Here is a 21,277-nt window from a genome sequence, read left to right as displayed (position 1 = left end):
CGTCTGGCTTTCAGAAATGTGTTTCTCGTTGTCTGTCCCCATGCCTATAACTTTCAACATGCTCGGCTGGCATATTCTTCATGCTCGAAAACCACTCAAAACAAAACGGAAATCCATCTTTTTTATTCCCCCTCCCAACAATGATTGTATTTCACAGAGTCATACTCAAGTTTAATCAACAGCCAAATGAGAAAAACATATAAAACAAATTTCCATACGTGTAAGCACACTTGGAGAATGATTGTCACGTACAGTGCAGGAAATTAGTCCTATTTTCTTCAGGATCATTTACTATTTCCCTCAGGACACCTGGCCCCTTTCACTGTAATGATAACTTAATTATACACATAAATTATCCTTTCTGGTCTTCTGCACTCAAAGTACTTTAACATGCAGTATACAGGTCATTTTAAGTGTAGGGATTAAAAATAAAATCGCCACTCTTTCCATGCAATCAAATGTATAAACTCCAACTCATTAATGTGTTGCTCTTTCACATCTGGAAGTGAATACAGAGCCCAGATAAATCTATAACGTAGTAACAAAATATCTTTTCCAGCTACCAGCAACTATAGGAAGTTAAATGCCGTATATGTGTGTTTCCTCCAGACGTTTATGTTGGCGAGGTAGGACGAGCTGCATTAAGAGCCTGCGATGCTAACCGTGGGAATGAAATCACAGCTGCTGAAGTTCCTTTATGATGTGGCTTCTCTGCCCCATGAAGTTATATACTAATAAGAAAACATTGTGGTTTCTTAATCAGAGAGACAGCTACCATTATTTTAGTGAAAAACGTAGGCATATACTCTTAATTCACCTTCTCGGTCATACACATTAGGTGGTTAAAGGAGCAGTATGGCTTCCTATGAGCAGTCATATAGGAATATGGTAAATCCATCTATGTTTGAGTCAGCTATGATATCAAAAGGAGAACAAGCAGAATCTGTGTCTTTTATAGCAGAGAGTTCAGGTCACTGTCTGACGATTGGTAAACTCCATCTTCAAGCTGGGCTCAATGTAGATGGAGTCAAGTTTGCCGTGGCCTACATAGCTGCCCCTTGACCAGCCTGGCTTATGCATTCTTCTCAATCTATGGGCCTGATCATCATGCGGACAGACTTCATTGAGTAGAAACCTCCGCCATAGTCGGCCCAGAAGATACCATCTTGGTATTTGCTACGGTAGACACCTCCGTTGTACCAGACACCGTTGAGATTGGTTTGGCCACATCCGTTGTACCACCAGCCTCCTTTATGGAAATGGGCACAATTACCTGCGAATGGGAAACAGAAGAATTGGTTATCATATTGGTTATTCTTCTCAGTGAGGTAATTGGCACTGCCCTAGAAAACATTACTATAATTTTAAAAAAACTATAAGTTTTTTTCCCTTTTTGTTCTGTTTTTGTCCTTTTGTTATCTTGAGATTAGCATTCTGTGTTGTGTATACACATATAACATAACATTGTATTGTATTTTGTTATCTTTTACATCTGCCAATAATGATGGACAGAAAAAGTATTTCTAGCGATGGAACCCAGTCTTTATTTTTTCTATCAAGTGAGAAAAATTGACTGTGATAGTAAAGCTTTTCTGAAAGCGACAAATGGAGGACACCACGTGCTCATACAGCAGCCATGCCTTAAATCATACATTGCTTTCTAGTCTATTTTACAGTAATTATAACCATATTTATGAAATGAGCATCTTGCTGTGATATATTTTGAAACAAAGTATTGAGACTATAAATTAAATTAGGTGAAAATGTTTACTGAGGTAACTTTGTAAACTTGTAATCAGCTGCACTGCACCCAATTAGAAAGACTGCAAGTGTAAAGTACAGTTTTTTAGACCCATCCCATCTTTTACATATACCACTGATATGAACAAACTTGGCCTCGTGTCACAGTATGTTCCCTTTTGAATCTGTTAGTCGATTCTGATATGTTTTGACCAATCAAGAAGGACCACTTAGACTGCAGATTCCAATAATTTAATGGTCTCAATTATTCAAAGAGAAAATGTATATTTCAACACTTCAGAGAAGACTATGTGTGACAATCTCACAGTATTGTTTACCTGAGAAAGCATCTTTGTCTCGATCCAGAGTAGTGAACTGTTTGCCATTGTGGCTGCTCAGAGAATCCCCAGCATTGCCCTGGTAGGTGCCCAGCCTCAGGCGGTAGCCTTCGCTCTCTGGCTCCAAGTGGAAGCTGCTGTACTGAGCGTAAACCTTCTTGCCCATCCAGTCCTCCAGCTCCACTAGCAGCTTGTAGTCCCCCTGCCTTCCGAGGCCGTAGATGCCTTCTAGGCCGAGCCAGTACTCTCCGTCTATGTTGCCAAAGCCGCTCTGAGTCAAAGGAAGATTAAAAGGAAAGTTACAAAAAAGATCACAGAAAACAATGTACACTGTTTGTTCTGCGGTTACCCGTGGAGTTTAGAAACATGAGGATTATTTAGGAAAATAAAAAGGAGTTGTGGGCGATGATGAGTGACTGTCAGGGGAACAAATAAGAAAGGTCTTTCTCATGACATGATTCTGCAGAAAAGTGAAAATTAAAAAGGAAAAAAAAAATACATTGAGATATACGGATACCATCCTGCATTTGAAATTCCTGAGGAAGACATGCTGTAGAGTTTATGCTGGAAAAGCCATCTGTCTTCAAAATTCTCCTTCATTGCAGGCTGAGGGTCGCAGATGCCAACAGACTTAATAAACTGATCCGTAAGGCCAGCAATGTTGTGGGGATGGAGCTGGACTCCCTCAAGGTGGTGTCGGAGAGGCGGATGCTGTCCAAGATAAAGATAATGTTGGATAACACCTCCCACCCACTCCATGACATGTTGGTCAGTCACAGGAGCTCGTTCAGTGAGAGACTGAGATTACCGAAAAGCACCACTGAACGACACAGGAAATCATTCCTGCCTGTGGCCATCTCCCTGTACAACGCATCCACTTAACACACTGTTTGCTGCTACAGCTACACATGTTTCTTTTCCAACTATTTATTTATAAGTGACTTATGTATGTATGTATGTATGTATATATATGTATATATTGTACTATTCTTAGTTAGCGTATTGTCTGTCTTGTCTTAATGTTGGTTTAAAATGGAGCACTGTAACAAAAAATAATTTCCCCCAGGGATCAATAAAGTATTCTGATTCTGATTCTGATTGCTCCTACCCCACAGCAACGATCTCTTGGATCATTGCTAATAGTGAAACTGGCCTGGCCACTTGTGTTGAAAAACCACCAGCCATCTATGTCTGGCTACATGCCGCCAGAACACTTCACTTGGTAAAAGAGGTTGAGGTTTGTGATTGCGGATTAGTTCGGGGAGCCAGCAAATGATGAATGATGTAGGCTTTGAGTTTGAGGCCTCCTCTGTGGTGTGTGTATGTGTGTGTGGCTTTGTGGGAGAGTACAGAGGTAAATCAGTGTTGGAAATTGCAATTTAGACTCCAGCCTTGACCTGGTTGAATGGAACTCCGGATTGCAGAGGCTGCCAGCAATGATGTACTCAATCTCAGTCTCACTGTGCTTTGATGTGGTGTAGTACTAACCATCCACCCAGGAAGGTGCTGTAGTAGAAGCAGTTTGGAAAGAATTTGGCTCCAGCTGAGCTGTGGAACATACCTTCCTAGTGGGACAGCTAATGTTTCATAATGGGAAAATAAAAAAGGATCTCCAACAAATGGTGCTGCTGACATATCTTACAGTAAGTGAATACATGAAGATTCAGGCTCAGGGAATTGTTTCAAACACCCCAGTGGTTCCTCTAGATGGAACGTATAACAGCACATTGTTATCTCTGGATAGGCCAAGTATTTATTTGACAGCACTTTTAAAAGAAGAAAAGAGGGGGAAAGAGATGGGGCAGAGGAAGTGCAATTGTCATCACCTTGTAGTTTTCCCAGTTCCTGAAGAAGTTAACTGAACCATCCCTTCTGCTCTGGATGACAGTCCAGCCGCCGTTGTCTATGTCCTGTTCACACCAGGCCTGCACTGGCCTCTCAGCTTCATCTGGTCTGATTAGGTACATGCCACTAGTGCTGTAGCCAGCCTCCTGTGCTGCAAGACAGTCTCTGAATGGGCCTGAGGGAAAAGAGAATAAGAGAAGATACAGTTGATAAAAGTAAGAGAGAACTAAAAAATCTAGCTCTATCAAGAAAGTAGAGAGCTGAACAAACATTCTACATTTTTGTAGGAAAAAATAATCAGATTTACTAAAAATACATTTGTATATGCTTATAAAAATCAAAGACCTGAGACAAAAATCTGAAGGTGAGGTTTGTTAGGCTTTTTGAATTGTTAAGGAAACGGATGCTAGGCTAGTTAGCTTTTACCAGTACTGTTTACTATTAGATTCAGCCAGTAACTTATTTATGCTACATAAGAAACTGAATTGGACTTTAGAGCATTCAGTTCTTTTTTTCAATGCACAAAATTAGTAATAAACAAAACAAAACCCAAAAGAAATCAAATATGCTTCAGCTTAGATTAACAAACTATCCTCAAGTTAGCCTAACCTAGCTAAGATGTAGTTAGCGTGGACTACTTTTTATATAGACCAAAAGTAGCACTACCTTAATCCGTGCTATCAGTAAAAACTGTTCTGTTGAGTTTATGAATACTGAATACAACATGATGCTAATTTTGTAAGTATGGCCCTGTTTGATATTGACAAGATTGCAAAGTGTAAATGCTCAGCTTGAGGCTTTAAAAAGACTTCACAAATCACTGGGTAACATTGCAGGCTTCTTTCTTTTTTTATCCTGTTTTGTAGGTAAGTGGTTTCAAATGTTACATTTTCACAAAGCACACTTCTCTAGAGAACAAAAGGTCAATTTTGACCAAACCTATCATCCGACCGCAATTGGGTTTCATAGGGCAGATTAAATTAGAGCACTGAGACAACGAGTTTACATTACAAGGAACGAAATGTCTGACAGAAAATGAAATATGCGGGAAAAAACAGTAAACACGAAAAAAAAGTCACACAAGCACACAGAGTAATATAAAACACATGTATTGTAGGTCTGCAAAGTTAAATACAGAGCAGTAGAAGAAAATTGGCCTATTAAGTCACTTTAATAAGAAATAACTTTCCCTCATTTGAAGTAATAAAAAAGTAGATATCTTATTAACCTTTCTTTAATAATGTCTGCCCTTTTGCAAGCTAATTTAACATTGTAAATTTTTTCATTGTTGGCAGGTGTAGAAGTGAGTTTACAGAAAGGATGAGGAAGTCGCTCACATTATGATAATAAGGTAAAGGTATAGTCCATTCACTTATATAACAGAATTACCTCTACTTTGTGGTTTGGACGGCGCCTGTAATGCCAGCCTGAGTTTTGTCTGCACTTCACATGCAGTTGCAGTTTTATGAAGGATCTTTTGCACACAGCTGCACTGAAGTTCAACACACTCTATTATTCTTGGGTGAAGGTAATTGAACTATCTGAGGGAGATCTGTTGATGGGCAAAATCTCACTGCTTAGGACTTTCTTTGTTCTACTTTAGGTTGCATGCCTCTATTCAGACATTAGCGCATTTTTATTTCCATCCTGGTTTGTGTTCCTTCTGTTGAGGTGTGAGCTGAATTTACAAAATCTTTAACCTTTAGAAGTTGGGACACTGGCCCACCTGCAGCTGTGTTCAAAATTTTGGATTATTATTTTGTTGTGGTTGGCCTGTGAAGGCTGCTCTACATTTTACCATGACTGTGTTGGATATTTGGGACTGAAGCAGGGATTAAATGAATGGATTTGTGGATGGATGAGTAACTCTCTAACCTTCTGCGCTGAAGTTTCTCTGTGGAGGTTTCTGGGCTTCCAGGGTACCGCTTGTGGGTGACGGACCGGAACGAGAGCCTCGTTCCCGTGCAAACCTCTGGATTTCGTTGGTGAAACGTGGCACATTGACTGGAATGTTCTCAGGCACCACCTGCACCAGTGGAGGTCCAAGAGGTGGATGCTCATGCCTACGACTATACACCTGCATACAGCGCTCTTCCAGTGCTCCTATAACCACTGACTGGTTATTCACTATTGCTGACAGGGCTGCATATTTGGCCTCCAGTTCCCTGTAGCGGGATGCCAGGCGCAGCGACTCGGTGGTGGCGTTGAGGATGCGTGTCTCCAGCTGAGCCAGCTCCAGCGAGTTGTCCCTCTTCCGGATGATCTCATGAAGCAGCTGCATGTAGAGCTGGGTCACTCGGGAGTTCATGTTTCTGCTCTCTTTCCTCAACAGCTTCATCTCATTCACCAAGTTGCCATCGACGTCCACCACCAGCTTCAAAGTTTCCATCTCCCGACGCTGCTTAGACAGCAGGTCGCGCACCGAGGCCACATCCAGGCGTGTCACTCGATCCTTGTCGGTTGAATAACCACGGGTGGCACAGATGGGGCCTGTGATCTTCTGCTCGGGGACCAGGAAGGTGTAAGAGCACTTTTTGTTTTCTCCATTGGCCTCTGGGGCCCTTCTTATCCGGGAGAGGATGGGGTTCTTGGTAAAGGCTTGACTGTTGCTCCAGAGGGACAGACCAAGCAGAATAAATACGGTCCACATTCCAGGTCCCATGGTGTTTCCTCTATGCATTATCAAAAAAACATACAGATCTATGAAAAGGAAAGAGAAACGCATTGCATACATAAGGAATTAGGTTGGTGTTATTCTAGAGTTTTCCATGACCTGCAGCTCCTTGCGAATTCCCTGCCACAGATCTGGACATCAGTGGGTGCCTGCTTCTAAAAGGACTTTGGTAGCATCAAAATAAACTGACTCCACTAGAGTTGGTTCAGATATTTATCTTTATCACTCATCTCTTTCCATTTGATCATCTTTCTAACAGGCAGACTACAAGAAAACTAAAGTTTTGCAAAGGCTCTCTTTTTTCCTTTGAATCTGTTTAATCCACTGCGGCTGCAAAACTTAGTCAAAAAGCACCAATAACTAAATAGTTTTTACAAAAGTGAAAATTGAGATACACCTGTTTTCACGTACTAAGGTGTTTGTTCATCAGCAGGAATCTGTGTATTTAAAATCTCCTATTCTAAATACATTCCCCTCGTGGGTTCTCTTTCTTACCACATTTGTATGTCTGGGCGGGTGTGAACAAGTGCTGAGATCTGTTTTTAATATTTCAGTAGACCTCATGGCTCAGACCTTCTGCAAATCTCCCCTATAGTCTTTCACCATACCAGCACCAGCTTATGTGGATAAAACAGAGGAATCTGACAAAAGATTTAACTCCAAGTAAAAAAATTTAATTAAATTAAAATATACTTGAGAGAAAACTGCGTTACTGTGGTCATGGAGGATGCTGAATGTGCTATCTTATAGGGAAGCATCCAGTGGCAGTCTGTGTTTCATGAGGTGCAGACATTTTTAGTCCGGTAATGAGCAAAGAAAGCAGCAGGTGGTAGTCATTGGGCTTCTCTGACTCACTTTAACTTCTGCCTGGCTGCTAGAAAGCAGATACATTTGAGTTTTGGTGACAAATAAAATAAATTGGCGTGTTTGATGAAGAGCAGCGTTTAAAAAAAGGGGGGGGGGGGGGAGGGGAGATTCCTGGGTTATGAGTAATGTTTTCTGGAGTCTATTTTTGGGAAGAAAGCTGGTGTTTTGATCTTATTGGTTTTGACAGCGCAACGAAAAGAAGCAGGGGTGGGCGCATGCTAAGTGAAAGATCCCTCCTTCTCATATTCAGTAACATGGCTTGGCTCTGGAAGTGGAGCAATAACGGCGAGCCAGCGTCAGGCTGACTTTGGCAGTCAAGCCAAATCCAACCAGAAGGCAGTCTGGTGGATGAGTTGAAGCTGAACCTTCAGCTGACACTTCTGACAGGCGCATGATATGAACTGCATCATGCTGATGCTCTGAAACACATCTGCTGAGGATTTTTACAGATGCCCACGAAGGCAGAAATTAATGATCGCGAGGCAGAGACAGCAGGGGCATTGAATCATTTCTGTGGCCTTAACTTGATGTTTAGTTGCATTGAAGAGCCCTGACCACAGTAAACGGGACCGATCCCAGAGCATTACCTAAGCTCAGAATGCAGAATAGTACCCTTTTATCATCCTTGCAGGGAAAAAAACATGCTCGCCTCAAGGGAAAGTTTTTTGTGTTCTCATGAAGCACAAAGACTCATTGATAGAAGTAAAGCTTTGGCTTGTTTTAGCTTTTACATATGGAACTAGCTTCTGTTTATTTGGCATAGATCACAAACCATATGATGGGAAAGGAAAAGGCGCTTTAATGAAAGTGGCCCATGTGTCGGGCTTCAAAAACACCTTGGCACAGGCAGTCAGTTATTATTACTCAGAGAGTGCATTTTTCCTGTCTTTCTGTAGTCACCGGTCATCCCTCCCTTCAATAGCTAAGGCTCAGCAATTGGCCCATCTGTATGTCTCCAACGCCACAATATGAATCTCACAGGCTCTGGTCTGACAGGAGTGACAGTGTTTACATAGAGGCTCCTCAGCCGCAGCTGTGAATCTCATCTGCAGTTATTACCACCAGGTTTCTCTCTGTCGTTCACACCCTGCTGGTCTTCATCAACTCGGACACAGCATTCATTTTTCCCTCCCTCTTTTTTTCACTTATTAAAAGGGTATTTTCACCTCTACGTTCCTTGGTCAGAGCCAGACCTGACCAGATCCAGCCACCTCATCTATATTAATATAGTCCTTTGCAACCAGACAGGTCAAACTTTGCGGTGGCTGGTTTTCCCCAGTGGAGAAGGGATCTAGGAGGACTCTGCCAAATGGCCCACTAACTCTAAGTGGCACCACTGTGTGCTGGTAAGCTCCTCGATTAAAGGATTTTCTTTTATATATCTGCGAACACAGCGTACGAGTCCCTACGGTCCCATCAAACTGGTTATACCAACATACAGAATATATTATTGCAAATCACATATCCCTCCTTTTTATCCCACTCAAACTTTGTTGTGGCTTTTGCTCGGAGCCAGCAGATTTCTTTCAGGATTAGACCACAAGTTATTCCGACGGTGCCACTGATTAAGTCTGTCTGCTAAAGAGACAACATTAAACATGAACATTAAACATGGTGAATGGGGCCAAGTGGTTCACATCAGACATATTTCCTTTAGGAGATTAACAGTCCTTCCACGGATCCTTCTAAAGCCATCAGAAGAAGGTTTATACTCAGTACATTGCATTTAGATCTGTGTTTTGCATTCATCAAAGATCTACAGATTCAATAATGCGCATATAGTTCAAAAATATACATACTGTCACATCAGTTTCTGAAACTTCACATGCCACTCTGAGCTCTTAAAACAGGCAAAAGTCTAACCTGTGTCAGTGAGATCAATCAGTGGTCCAAGAGCTGCAGGTAGAACCCAGCTCGGTGTCTCACGCGTGCCTCCTCTGCTGGTTCTCCATTCCCATCTCCTCACTCCCAGTCTCCCTCTGACTTTGTTCTCATTGAGATTAACGGCCTGCACACTATGCTATGGCACCAGCAGAAACTGTCAACTGGAAGAGGACACTGGAGGGTGGTCCATATACAGAACGAGAGGGGCTGATGGTGTGATTTTTTTTTCCTCCTGTAGTCTGAGTGGAGGCTTTGGCCCTGCCTTCCTCCTCTGATGTCAGTTTGGGTAAAAGACTCCTCCTAATATAAAGTTTCACCACAAAGTGATGAATGCACTTGGCTGTGAGTCAGTTACTGGTGAAGGCACATGCAAAAAACAATCTTTCTGCCATCTTTTAAATCCTAACAAGATCTGGTTTGCAGGGTTAGTCAGTCTCCTACACACGCAATATGCCAGTCAGGCTTGAAAGCTGATGGACTTTTTTCTTTTCTCCCTCTCACTCACATATTCATCTGTCAGTTTCATTCACCTAACTACTTCTCACAGTCTGCTTACTCCACGCAAATCTGTTTCCTATCAACTCGAATCTAATGACTGAGTGATTCTGGCGATCCAGCAGCTCTAGCATAATAATACGAGGTCTGTTTTTTTGGATGCGAGTGCTTCTCTCGTGTTTACTCCCTATATGGGATGTGTGTTCCTCCAGAGGCAATCCAAGAGCTATTGGCAGCTGTGCTTATTTGGTATGAGGATAATATGCACAGGGCTTTTCAAACAAAAAAGAACGCCCCTCAGCTAAATGTTTTGGACCGGAGAGGAAGCACAGGCTTTGAAGCATGGGGATTCTCTGTGTGGGGAGGCATACTTCAGCATGTGGGAGGACAGTATTGTTTCTGAGCAATCAAGACAGGATTCATATTGTAGAAATGTGTCTGTGTAGAAGTGTGTGGGTGCTCGTGTGTGACGCACACATGTGTGAGGGCATATGTTTGTTTGTGCGTGATCGACATAGTGAGTCTCACTGCAGTGGGTGAAACTGAAAAATTACAGCAAACAGGAATGAAAAATCTTTATTTTTAAAAATGTTTTTGAAATCTGAAAATCTGATTTCAGTCGCCTTGAGGCGACTTTTGTTGTGATTTGGCGCTATATAAATAAAATTGAATTGAATTGAATTGAATTGAATTGAATTGAAAAGGAAAGGAAAAAGCTTTTTTAATAAACAAAAATGTAAATCTTTAATTTGTAAATAAATTGTTTTAGCCTTGGTAATACCAGATTTCTGAGCAAGTAAAATCATATCAATGAATAAAACTAACAAATTCTAAATTTGTTCATTATTTTGAAATAATTTTGCAGTAAGTCTGAAGACGTCAAAGTGACTTTACTACTTTTCAAAATAAAAAGAATTATTCAAATATATTATGAAAACAGACATTACTCTTTGAGCAAAATGCTCCTCATAATTTTCCCGTTTCTCTGAGTTAACATGATGTTTTACTTCAGACTCCACAGTGGTTACCAAACTTTTTCTAACACGTGCCATTTCAGAAGCTGAAAAAATGTCCTGCAGAATCAATAATTTAAGACCCATATTCCATTATTATTATCAACCTTTAACAATAAAACATGGCAAGCATAATAACATCTGCAAACTCTTTTAAACTCTAAACAAATCACCTGGTCTTCCATGCTCCACCTGAAGTGGCTCACTGCTCAAATTTCTGAAAACCAAGTATATGTAAAGTGTATATTCTGGAGGCACATAATGGAGTTTGATCCTTTGTATCTGTGGATAATTTCTGTGAAAGTTCACTTTGAACTTTGAGACTTAAGCTGTCATTGTGGTAAAAAAGATAAAATCCACCCCTCTCTGTGAGCCCCTCCTTGTGGCCGAACTACTCTACTACCACCCAGTTTCACCTTTGCAAATACCATAATTGTACCAGTTTATTCTGAATGAAGATATGAAGATGCATGAAAGCAGATAAAAACAAAAACACAATAACAAAAATCCCAGATAAACTAAAAGAATATATTTCTTAATCTGCGGAGTAAAAGAACTGACAGACTCCACAAAAATATCCATATTTTTTATCAGAATTAGTAACTGGTTTATGTGTTTGTGTGTAAGCATATGCTTTCTGGCTATGTAAATGTGGGAGGCCAAAAAGTAATAGATAGCTATTTTATATTATTTACATGTTCATATTCCTATCCAGCAAGAAACATGAGAGGCACTTTGGGTTGCCCCAAGACCGAAAGAAGGTAAGGGAGAATACCTATGCGATGAAATCAAAGGGAGAGGGAAAAATATATTTATTTTTTGTATTTTTTAAGACCCAGTCCACAGTAATCGTAACACTTAAAGTCACCATCCAAGTCTCACTATTTAGAATCTATGCAATACCTCCAAAGACACTTCTCTAAGCTTGTAATTGATACAGCGTTTAATCCCCTACAATCACAGACACTGCGCCAAGCCCTCGGTGTCGTCATGCGGCTTGACCAATCACAAGCTGGACATTGACAGTTGACACTTGTGGTTTGACGTCTGGCGAAAAACTGTAGCGACTTTAATCTAAACAGAGGAGCGGTTGATTAGCTGTCATTCGTTTAAGGGGAAGGAAATGAATAAATAATCAGAGTAACATGGTTTAAAAAGCAGGTGAACGAAGTGTTGCTGTTACTTTTTTCATTTTTCCTACGGACTTCTCACTTTCAAGCATGGTGAGTTTGACCCCATTCCCTTTCATGTAATGTCGCCAGGGTTTTATTTTCGTGCACATCGACTCTGTGACAAGCACTCGGCTGTTGTGTAGAGCCGTAGAAGCAACAGTTGTTATTGTCCACTTTGCCCTCCAGAAAGCGGTGGGGTCGAGGCGATTTAAACAGGCTTTGCTCGTGAGCGGAGACTCATCTGTGGCGGATAAAATTAGACTAAGGTTAGAGATCCGTGTCTCTGTAGATCCGCTGAGGCCTGAGGAAGACCACACAGACAACTGGAGGGTCTATGTAGGCTTAAATGCAATTAGAATAAACTGAAACCTCTTAATATGACATTTACATCACAGAATTATCACATATAATAAAACTTGCGCTGTTGTATTTTGGCCAGATCACATGGAATATTATGTAAAGTTTTCCCTCTAATTTGAGTCGAGTGAGCATATGAGCATATACTTCTTCTGTAGTGTGTGTGTGATTATTGTGATACATGGTGATGTTCTTGCAGGATGCGGAGGGCCCCCCGACGCTTTGTGACCTCTGCTTGGCTCAGGTGTGCCAGAGCTTGAGCTCTCTGTGCAGCATGCGAGCAGACGGCTCCATGAGCCTCATCTGGGCCCCGGTCTTCCCGCAGGAGACTGCTGACCAGCTTCTGAATCACATGGCAGCTAAAGGTAGGTCAGAAAATAAAACAGCTCTGCAAACATCAATTTTCTACCGCTACTGAGTGGTCGCAGTTGTTTGGCAAACTGAAGGAAAGAAAAATTATTCCAAAGAATTGAAGGTGAAATGATTTATTAGTTCGCAGTAAACAGAGGTTTCAGTTTGTCATATTGCAAGAGTAGGAAAGGTATATTCCACAAACATAAATATGGCTTAACCGATGCTTCTTTTTCCTACAATATCCCTATGTTTGTTTCTTCCCATAAGAGATACTGAATGACACAACTGTTGGGATTTTCCGAAGCTGCAAAGAACTCCGTCTGCGCCGAGCCTCCATTCAGAGCTGCCCACTGTCTGCAGAAGCTTTCCGCCTGGCTCTTTGCCCTCACCGGCTCCTGGAACTAGATGCCTCCTGGGTCTCTGGTGGTCTTACTGGGGCTGACATTGTCTCAGGCTTGGCCTCCAACCCAGAATGCAGATCCAGCCTGCAGAGGTTGTCCCTCAACGGTTTACGTCTGGACTGGGAGTCTTTAGAGGCAAATGGTGGGATCCATGTTGGCTTCAGCTCCTTGCGGGGCCTTAGAATGTTAAACCTTGCCAACACAGACCTAAATGATGCTGCCCTTGAGGATATCTGCAATCTCCCTCACCTGGAGACGCTGGATATTTCTTGCAGTGCTATCTCTAAGCTCACTGCACTTCTTGAGTCCAAAAACACCCTGAGATCCCTTATTGCCCACAGGCAGCGGCACCTGGATATGTCCCCTGCCCAGCTGCTCTTTGTCTTTAGCCAGCTTCATGCTCTCAAGCATCTGGACTTTTCAGAGGACCACTTCTCTGTAGATGACAGCGATGGAAGAGATGGAGATGAGACAGTGCGGCAGCTTCTGGAGGGGAGTCCCCAGGTCCTCCCATCACTAGTTTCTTTAGATATCTCTGGTCGGAAGAGAATCAGTGAAGCTGCAATCAGAAGCTTTGTGGAATCCAGAAGTGGACTGGTCTTTTTGGGCCTGCTAGCCACTGGGGTTAGCTCCTGTGACTTCTTTTCTACACAGAAAAGCCTAAAAGTAAGAATCTTTTACTACCCAGGGAAAGCAATGGTAGAAATACAAGCCTGATTACTGCACAAGCTTCTCATTTATTTTTGACTTGAGGATCTGTTTGTACTCTTTCTGAATTTTCCCACTGCATTTCCTCTCTCTGTAATGCTGCTGAATGTGTGTCCAGGTAACAGGAGAGGCTGATGAGAACCAGGTGTGTGAGGCACTCAGAAGGTACAGAGACCGCGAGTGTTTCATACGAGAGGCCCTTGTCCATCTCTACAGTCTAACCACTGACACTGACAAACCACAGCCAGATGTGCTGAAGGTGTTGTGGTCTGCATTGCTTCCCGACATGTCTTTAGTAAACCTGTGGAATGATTTGTTTGATTGGGTGGTAACAGAAAATCAGTTGGCTATTTTGTTCAGTTTAGGAGAAGCAAAAACTTACCATAAGTAAGATTTTACTGTAGTATCTCCCTTTGTTCTCCATTGTATGAGATCTTTTCCCTTGTTCATTAATTTCTTTTTAAAAAACAGTACTGTCACTGAAACTAGCATTTCCTTTTTTTAACTAAGACCTTGCCAAGAGAAACAGCATATGCAGAGACCAATGCAAACATTCACACCATATCTCAAAGTACTAAAACATGATTTATTGAAATAAAGAAAAAAGTAATATAAAGAATCTTTTTTTTCTCAAAAATCTTTGGTTCTTTGGTGTTTTAAACCACTTTCCTAATTTACAGCTTTAATGTCCTGTGAATTGTGGATATTGAAGAGAAGAGGTGGTGAGGCAGTTTAAATTACAGCTTTGATGTTAAATAGTACAGTCCAACTGTATAGATGAATTGGTTGAATAGAGCTGAGAATTGAACAAAAGAACATGCGGATTGGATATTGCTTTCATTACTTTTTCGAAAACACATGCTTGTGTAATAATGATCTACAAAATGATTCCCAAATGAGATACAGTACCACAGAGAGTACTTCTGCAAGAGCCTTAAGTATAGCAAGATTAGCACAACTGCTAACACTGACCTAAAAAAAACAAAAAACAAAAATTGAATCAAAGAATTGGGTACAAAATTATATCATTAATATAAAAATTAGCTAAATGTATGTAAGCTATTTTAATTTTTTTGCTAAACCAAAGCGATAAAGAGTTGGAATGTAGGAGCTAGCTAAAAGTTTTAGTAAATATCTGTATAATAGTTTGGTGAAGTGTTACAGTTAAACTATAGGCTAATGTGGTTGAGTAAAATCAATTGGCTACATGAAATTCTTAATGCAAAGTTATGAAGTATTTAAATATGGCTAGCAGTTATATTCGTAGCATAGTGTGTAGCTAGCTATGATTAGCCGCTTGTGTTAGCTAGTCTTATTAGCTATTTATTTATAATTTTAGAGCTAGCTAAAGTTATGAATAAAAATTAATAAATAGTTTTGAAAAAAGTAACAGGTAAACTGTAGTTAAGATTATGAATTGAAAGTTTAAATTGCAATGTGAAAGTATGGATTAAAGTAACGTAAAGTTATTGGTCACTAAGTGTCAAGTGAAATGAATAGTTGTTACAATGAGTCGAACTCAGAGTAGTAGTGAATGGTTGACATTGTGAACTTATAGTGATGATGGTTAAAACAATTAGCTGATTACAGCTGAGAAATAAGCTGAAAGGGTTTATCGTTCAGTTTAAAATAAGTGCAAATGAACATAGATTGGTGCTTTTTTTTTTATTTATTTTTTTTTATAAAAGACAGTGACAGTGCTCTGAGTATATTTCAGATAAAAAATGTTGGGCACCACTAATATAATGGATATTTTGTTGTCCTATAGCTGGTGGTGAGTGGTATGCAGAGGCACCCCACCTCCTTGCACATCCACCTGGTCGCCACAGCGTGTGTGTTCAACCTGACCACTCAGGACTTGGCACAGGCCATGCCCATCAGCTTGCTCAGCTCTACTGTCACCCAACTGTTAAACACCATGAAGAATTTCCCCAACCACCAGCAGGTCAGGAGTATGCTCAGTGCCTCAAAGGCTTTCACTCAGGATGTGGCATGTACTCTACTCGCCTTTGGGTTCACTACTAATATTAGGTGTTTTAGGAGTTTAAAAACTTGGCGTCTCTACTGGGATGGAAACTTGTTTTCCACAAAAGGTTTTTGTATTAATCTTCTGGTGAGAGTGTGTGTATGTGTGTGCACGCCAAAATTTCAGACTTATGATATCAACTTTTCCTCATTTTGCCTTCCCTACCTGCTGCCAGGTCATAGCCTCCTTTCCACTAGCAATGTGTGCTTCCCAGCAAGCATGGGTCAAAGTTGAAAGATGCTGAACCCGCAAATGCTCCTGAGCTGTGCATTTGCTTTGCGCAGCAGCAAAGTGCTGTTGCGTGGTGCAAGCTATTGAAGATAATGGATGCACTGAAAAACCATTATTTCAGGTAATGGATGGATTTCAGTGCATGCCCCATCCTTTGTGAAAGCCACCATCAGATTTTAGAATCATGATATCATGTAGTTGTATACCAGCAAAAGGTGGCACTCAATGGTTTTGTTCTAGCTGAGTTGCTATTCACCAGAATCCAACTTAATTCCTGACAGAATTAAGACCTAATCCTGACTGTAGTTGTAGTTGCTCTATAATACCCCATACTTCAATTCATGAAGTGTTACCGTCTCTCCAGGTGCAAAAGAACTGTCTGCTGGCCCTCTGCAGTGACTACATCCTCCAGGAGGTTCCTTTTGACAAGTTAGTTTACTTTCCGTCAGTCGTAATATGATCTTTGAGTCCATTGGTCTGGCAGTAGCCAAAATAATCAGTGCACGCATAGAGTGGCAGTGTAGTGTTTTTCCATCAGATTGGAATCCAGCTGAGTTGTGTGGGGTTTTTTTTTTTTTTTCTGAAATGCAACTGCCAAAAGAAATAGTTCTTCCAGATGTTAAACCAAAGCAGTGAACTTTTCACAAGGTTTTGCTGTGCATCACTGGTGTATTTTTGTAATACTGTGTTCCTTATATCCACGCTGCTATCGTGCTTCAGGTATTTAGCGGCAATGCTGGTGATTAACTGGCTGAGCAGCCACGAGGATCCGACCCTGCAGAGGATGGCTGTGGCTGTCATCTCCATTCTGGTGGCCAAGGTCAAGACTTTTCTCGCTCGCTGTGCATTAGTCTGCTGCTGGAAAATAGTGGTGGCACCTTTTAATCCTACCTGTTGAGAGCTAACCCTTTGACACTTATTTCAGCGAGCGGCTTTATGCTTTCATTTAGTCCAGTTAAATGTGGACAATTTTCTTGTGGGATAAAAGTACCCTCTTGTTTTAGACTGACATTTAGAAGAATGGATAAAACACCCTTAAAAGAAGCACTCATCCATTTGTTTTTATGTGCAGTTGTCCACAGAGGAGATGGCACAATTCAGCAAGGATATCTTTATAATGAAGGTACATTAAGGCTCTCAGGGTACCGGCTTAGCACGGGTTTATTTCTAATTCTCTCCCTGTGTTTCTCTTTCCCTCGCCGTCTTTCTCACCTGTCCATTTACAGTTACTTAATGCATACACGTCTCTACTCGATGCCCTTGTCATTCCATCGCTTAATGCACGCCTACGCCTCAATTTGCTCTTTCTCTGCTTCTCAGTCACTTCGTCTTGCTCTCCACACTTAGTTATCCTCTTTTGCTCTATGTCTAAAGCTACACATTAGTATGTTCCCGCTATGTGTACAATATTTCTCCTATATATTTATTTATTCTACAAAAAAAGTAATCTCCCATTTTCTCTCCCCCTCTGTGCTTTTCCACGGTGCCATATTTCCTCTTCTTGTTGTCTCTGTTAACAGCAGCTGCTGGCTATTGTGCAGCAGAAAGCCATGGTTGGAGTTGTCGACTCCACTCTGAAGTTTGCCCTGAGTGCTCTGTGGAACCTGACGGATGAAATGCCAGTAGCAGCGCGCAATTTCATTGAGTGCCGGGGCTTGGAGCTGTACGAGGAGGTTCTGGAGGTAAAGGAGACCAGAAAATAAAGCAATAGACACACTGATTAAAAATGAACATCACAAAGAGAGACGTTAACATAAGAGTGTATGTTTCCTCTCATGCTGTTCCCTTTTGCTTTGCAGTCCTACTACACTGAACCTTCTATTCAGCAGAAAGTTCTTGGCCTTCTGGTGGGTAGTGTATATACTTTTAAATGAAGTCATCTGTAGGCAGCCGTAATCATACACAAAACAGTTCCTGTGTTATGCTTGCCTTTTATATTATGTTTTTGCAGTCACTGCTATAATTGGTCTCCCTGAATTGCAGAACAACATTGCTGAGGTGGAGGAGTTGCAGGCTGATCTGATGGAGGAGGACATTTTGGAGCACATTCTCAGCCTCTTGCAGGACTCTCAGGTGGATGTGGGGGTTCGCTACTTTGCAGGGGGGATACTGGCGCACCTTGCTTCCAGACCAGATGCCTGGACCCTGGAAAATGAGTTGCGCAGCACCGTACTGAAGCAGCTGGTGTGTGTGTGTGTTTTGAATGCTGCTCTTCATGTAAGATCTACCACATTTTGTGAATATGCCTTTCTGTCTCGGCAGCACGATTCCATCATGACGTGGACCCATCTTGAGAGGGAGATGGTGTCTTACAGGTGAGAGAATAGCAAAGACAGAACAGAAATATGTAAAGAGAGAATAAAACTAGTCTCAGTTTGACATCAGACATGAGCTACATGCTGAATAACACTTTATTTAAACAGTTTCCCCATTAATTAGGTTACACATGTTACATTCTCTTTAGATCACACAAAATTTGCACAGTTTTCACCAGTTTAATCAGTGGAATACAAGCCTGATCTTAAACACCATGGACAGTTCCTTTTAACAGTTTTTACCTCTCAGCCTGAAACACTTGGGGCATTAACTGGGTTAACCAGGTGGGCAGCAGTGATGATAACTCGAGAAAAGGTTCTCTGATAGCTTTGAATATCAGCAGCCTTGACCTCATGATTAAGGTAAGACTTCAAGGTCAGAGGTCAAGTTTAGTGAACACAGTAGCTTGAGAAGGAGGTCATGTAGGATCTTTTAAACCATGCCTATAGGTATATTTACTTAGGAAGGATATCATATAGGCTTCTCATATGACAGCACAGCTGCATCTACTGACAATCTCTGATACTTTTGGATTTTGCAACTTTAATATAATTCATGCATTGTTTTCTCAATGGTGCAGCTATACCAGCGCCACTGTTTCAGCGTTTTAGATAAAATGACTTTTCCCCATTTGGCATTCATTAAATTTTCTTAGTGATAATAACCCTTCTGCTGTAGCTGTATGAATTTTCCAGCCAGGGCACAATTTGATAGCTGAAGTCTTAAAAGATGACCTGGTAATTATGTGTTATAAAACTTGTCTTTCCACTAGAATTCTACCACAATTGCTACAGAAAGCTCAGACATCACAAGAAAACGTCCTAAATGTGATTGAGAATCATTTTCTGCATCACCTTAGCTCACATACTCAGCTGGATTGCATCTGGGACAAACAAAAACTGGGTTATTTGATGTCCATGTTTCAGGTCGTTCCATCCTTTTTGCCCTCTGCTTCAAACTTGTCAGCCCGCAGGCGTGCAGCTGTGGGCAGTCTGGGCCATACATCTGGTCTGCACTCAAAACAGTAAGACACACACACAAACACAGCTGTGGGGATCCAAGGGCGGTTACACTATCGGCGTGATGGGTTGATCTGAAACAATTGTTTTATTCATGCAAAAATATGATCATATTTTATAGGCCGTTTGGTTTATTAATAGTCTTGAGCTCTATCCCTCTTTCATCTTTTTATCGCTTCTCCTCTCCTCAATCCATCCAGCTTCACACTACAGCAGCATGCTGGAGAAGGAAGGCCTGACTGAACTTCTGAAAGCTTTGGCTGCACATCCCAGCACACACAGTGACATTAAAGGACTATCAGACAGCGTCTTGAGCATGGTTGAGCAACATCAGATTCATGCGGGAGCGTTCAACAATCAGACGGCACCTCAACGCTCTTGACAGAAGTGTTAAAAAAAGAATTTTACTTGATTTGCTATCTTTGAGCTATATCTGAAATACGCTAGATATATAGTTGCAGAGAAAGCAGAGGCAGTATCAAGGTGCAGACACTTAATACTAATCATCTGGAAACATATTTAATAGAATAAACCACGTAATGCATAATATTTATTTCATATGGACAGTGTATTTGCTTGATGTAAAAAGTTATTTGTGTTATCTATTTTTTAAACTGTTTACTTACTTTGAAACCAGAGTTGCTGTTTACAGAGCGAATGTTCTACTTTGACATGTGCACTGTTTTTAGTCTACATTGATAATGGGCTGAACAGCATAGAAGCTTAATAAAATGAACTGCAGCTAAAAATGGATTGACTTAAGGTTTTAATTTCAAAACCTGTCACTAGGGGGTGCTTTAGTACTGTATTTTTTGGACTGTTTTGCCCTTAATGTGTATTTGTGTAAATTATTTAGGCACTAAATGTACAGATTCCAGGTCATCGTGTGATAAGTGGCTAGGTACCAGCAGGCTTAACCTGCTGTTTATCTGTTTTTCTCTCCTCTTCTTATTTTTCTGTTCTCTCGCACACTGTCGCTCTCTGGCTCTCTGAATTCATTATGTTTTATGTAATACAGCCGGAAGACAGAACTGCTTGTAGGCATCGAGAGTGTCTATTATAAATTGTTCTATTAATAATTCCTTTTGAGAAGTGAATTTAAAAAGCTCACGTGAATATTTGACTATTACCAGGCTGCTCAACTTTTTAAGTGTCAATTTGCTTCGATTCACCTGTTTAAAAAAGAAAATCCCAGCAGGCATTTAAAAGTATTTATTAAAAAATAAAATAATGTTGCATGTTGTGATTCAGCCAGGTTTCTCATTTCCTTGGAAGTGGTGGGTTATTCTGTACGCTTGAAAACGGGAACCAGATCTGATCCAGAGGCAGCATTTAACACAGACTCGCCTTCTAAACTTTAAACTCACAGTGGCAGCCCTGTGTTAAAAGTTTAAGTGCTAACAGCCAGAGAGGTGTGAAGTTCAAGTCATGAGAAGGGTGGAAAAACAGCACTTCCTTCGAGGGTTTTTATTACAGTTGTGCTGTTACTCGATAGCGTAGAACTCCACTTCCACACAGGAAAAGACGGCGTGTGATGAGTTAAAGTGACTGGAGAGAACCGAGCCAAAGGACAACAGCGCTGTGCACTGTTACAGGTCTAAAGTTTCCTTCTGTTGCTCGAGGAACCTATCAATATTTAAGTGACACGAGGAAGAAGCAGACAGAAGGATATCAAACGGACAAAAGCAAGGGGGAAAACATGGAAATGGTTTGTAAAAAAGAAGAAGAAAAAAAGCTGAGAAAGGGCCAACGAAAGTCTAATTTGGTTAATTAACAAGAAGTCAGTAAGAGGATTATTTATAAAGAGAGCTTCCTAAAGTGACTGATTATCTTTACT

The 21,277-nt window shown here is 41.0% G+C and overlaps 2 protein-coding genes across 2 annotated transcripts; one reads left to right on the top strand and one right to left on the bottom strand.

The window, feature by feature from the left end:
• Window positions 1-1,085: 1,085 nt before the first annotated feature.
• On the bottom strand, window positions 1,086-9,365 carry LOC146613805 (angiopoietin-related protein 1-like). Its single transcript, XM_085378728.1, has 5 exons — window positions 9,328-9,365; window positions 5,799-6,623; window positions 3,905-4,098; window positions 2,079-2,349; window positions 1,086-1,273 (listed from the first exon to the last, which is right to left on the bottom strand). Exons 2-5 carry the CDS (start codon window positions 6,601-6,603, stop codon window positions 1,086-1,088), a joined length of 1,458 nt encoding a protein of 485 aa, XP_085234854.1. The 5' UTR covers window positions 6,604-6,623; window positions 9,328-9,365.
• A 2,541-nt stretch (window positions 9,366-11,906) lies between these two features.
• On the top strand, window positions 11,907-20,661 carry LOC146613804 (protein zyg-11 homolog). Its single transcript, XM_085378719.1, has 14 exons — window positions 11,907-12,079; window positions 12,585-12,750; window positions 13,007-13,806; window positions 13,967-14,107; window positions 15,617-15,793; window positions 16,470-16,534; window positions 16,826-16,925; window positions 17,178-17,228; window positions 17,626-17,787; window positions 17,905-17,952; window positions 18,089-18,289; window positions 18,368-18,420; window positions 19,348-19,445; window positions 19,641-20,661. Exons 1-14 carry the CDS (start codon window positions 12,077-12,079, stop codon window positions 19,820-19,822), a joined length of 2,247 nt encoding a protein of 748 aa, XP_085234845.1. The 5' UTR covers window positions 11,907-12,076; the 3' UTR covers window positions 19,823-20,661.
• Window positions 20,662-21,277: the final 616 nt, after the last annotated feature.

Source organism: Diplotaxodon limnothrissa, linkage group LG18 (assembly GCF_057381915.1).
Source record: "Diplotaxodon limnothrissa isolate DT_005_m linkage group LG18, D_limnothrissa_male_GT1.1, whole genome shotgun sequence".
NCBI lineage: Eukaryota > Metazoa > Chordata > Actinopteri > Cichliformes > Cichlidae > Diplotaxodon > Diplotaxodon limnothrissa.
This window is presented reverse-complemented; position numbering and strand designations above follow the sequence as displayed.

Bases quoted from the DNA above. Each gene is read 5' to 3' on its own strand.
- LOC146613805 (XM_085378728.1), bottom strand. From the start codon at position 6,603: ATGCATAGAGGAAACACCATGGGACCTGGAATGTGGACCGTATTTATT. The intron at 2,350-3,904 runs GTGATGACAATT...CCTTTGACTCAG, and splicing joins GGAACTGGGAAAACTACAAG to AGCGGCTTTGGCAACATAGA. The intron at 1,274-2,078 runs GTAAACAATACT...TCCCATTCGCAG, and splicing joins AGACAAAGATGCTTTCTCAG to GTAATTGTGCCCATTTCCAT.
- LOC146613804 (XM_085378719.1), top strand. The intron at 15,794-16,469 runs GTCAGGAGTATG...CCGTCTCTCCAG, and splicing joins ATTTCCCCAACCACCAGCAG to GTGCAAAAGAACTGTCTGCT. The intron at 19,446-19,640 runs GTAAGACACACA...CAATCCATCCAG, and splicing joins TCTGGTCTGCACTCAAAACA to CTTCACACTACAGCAGCATG.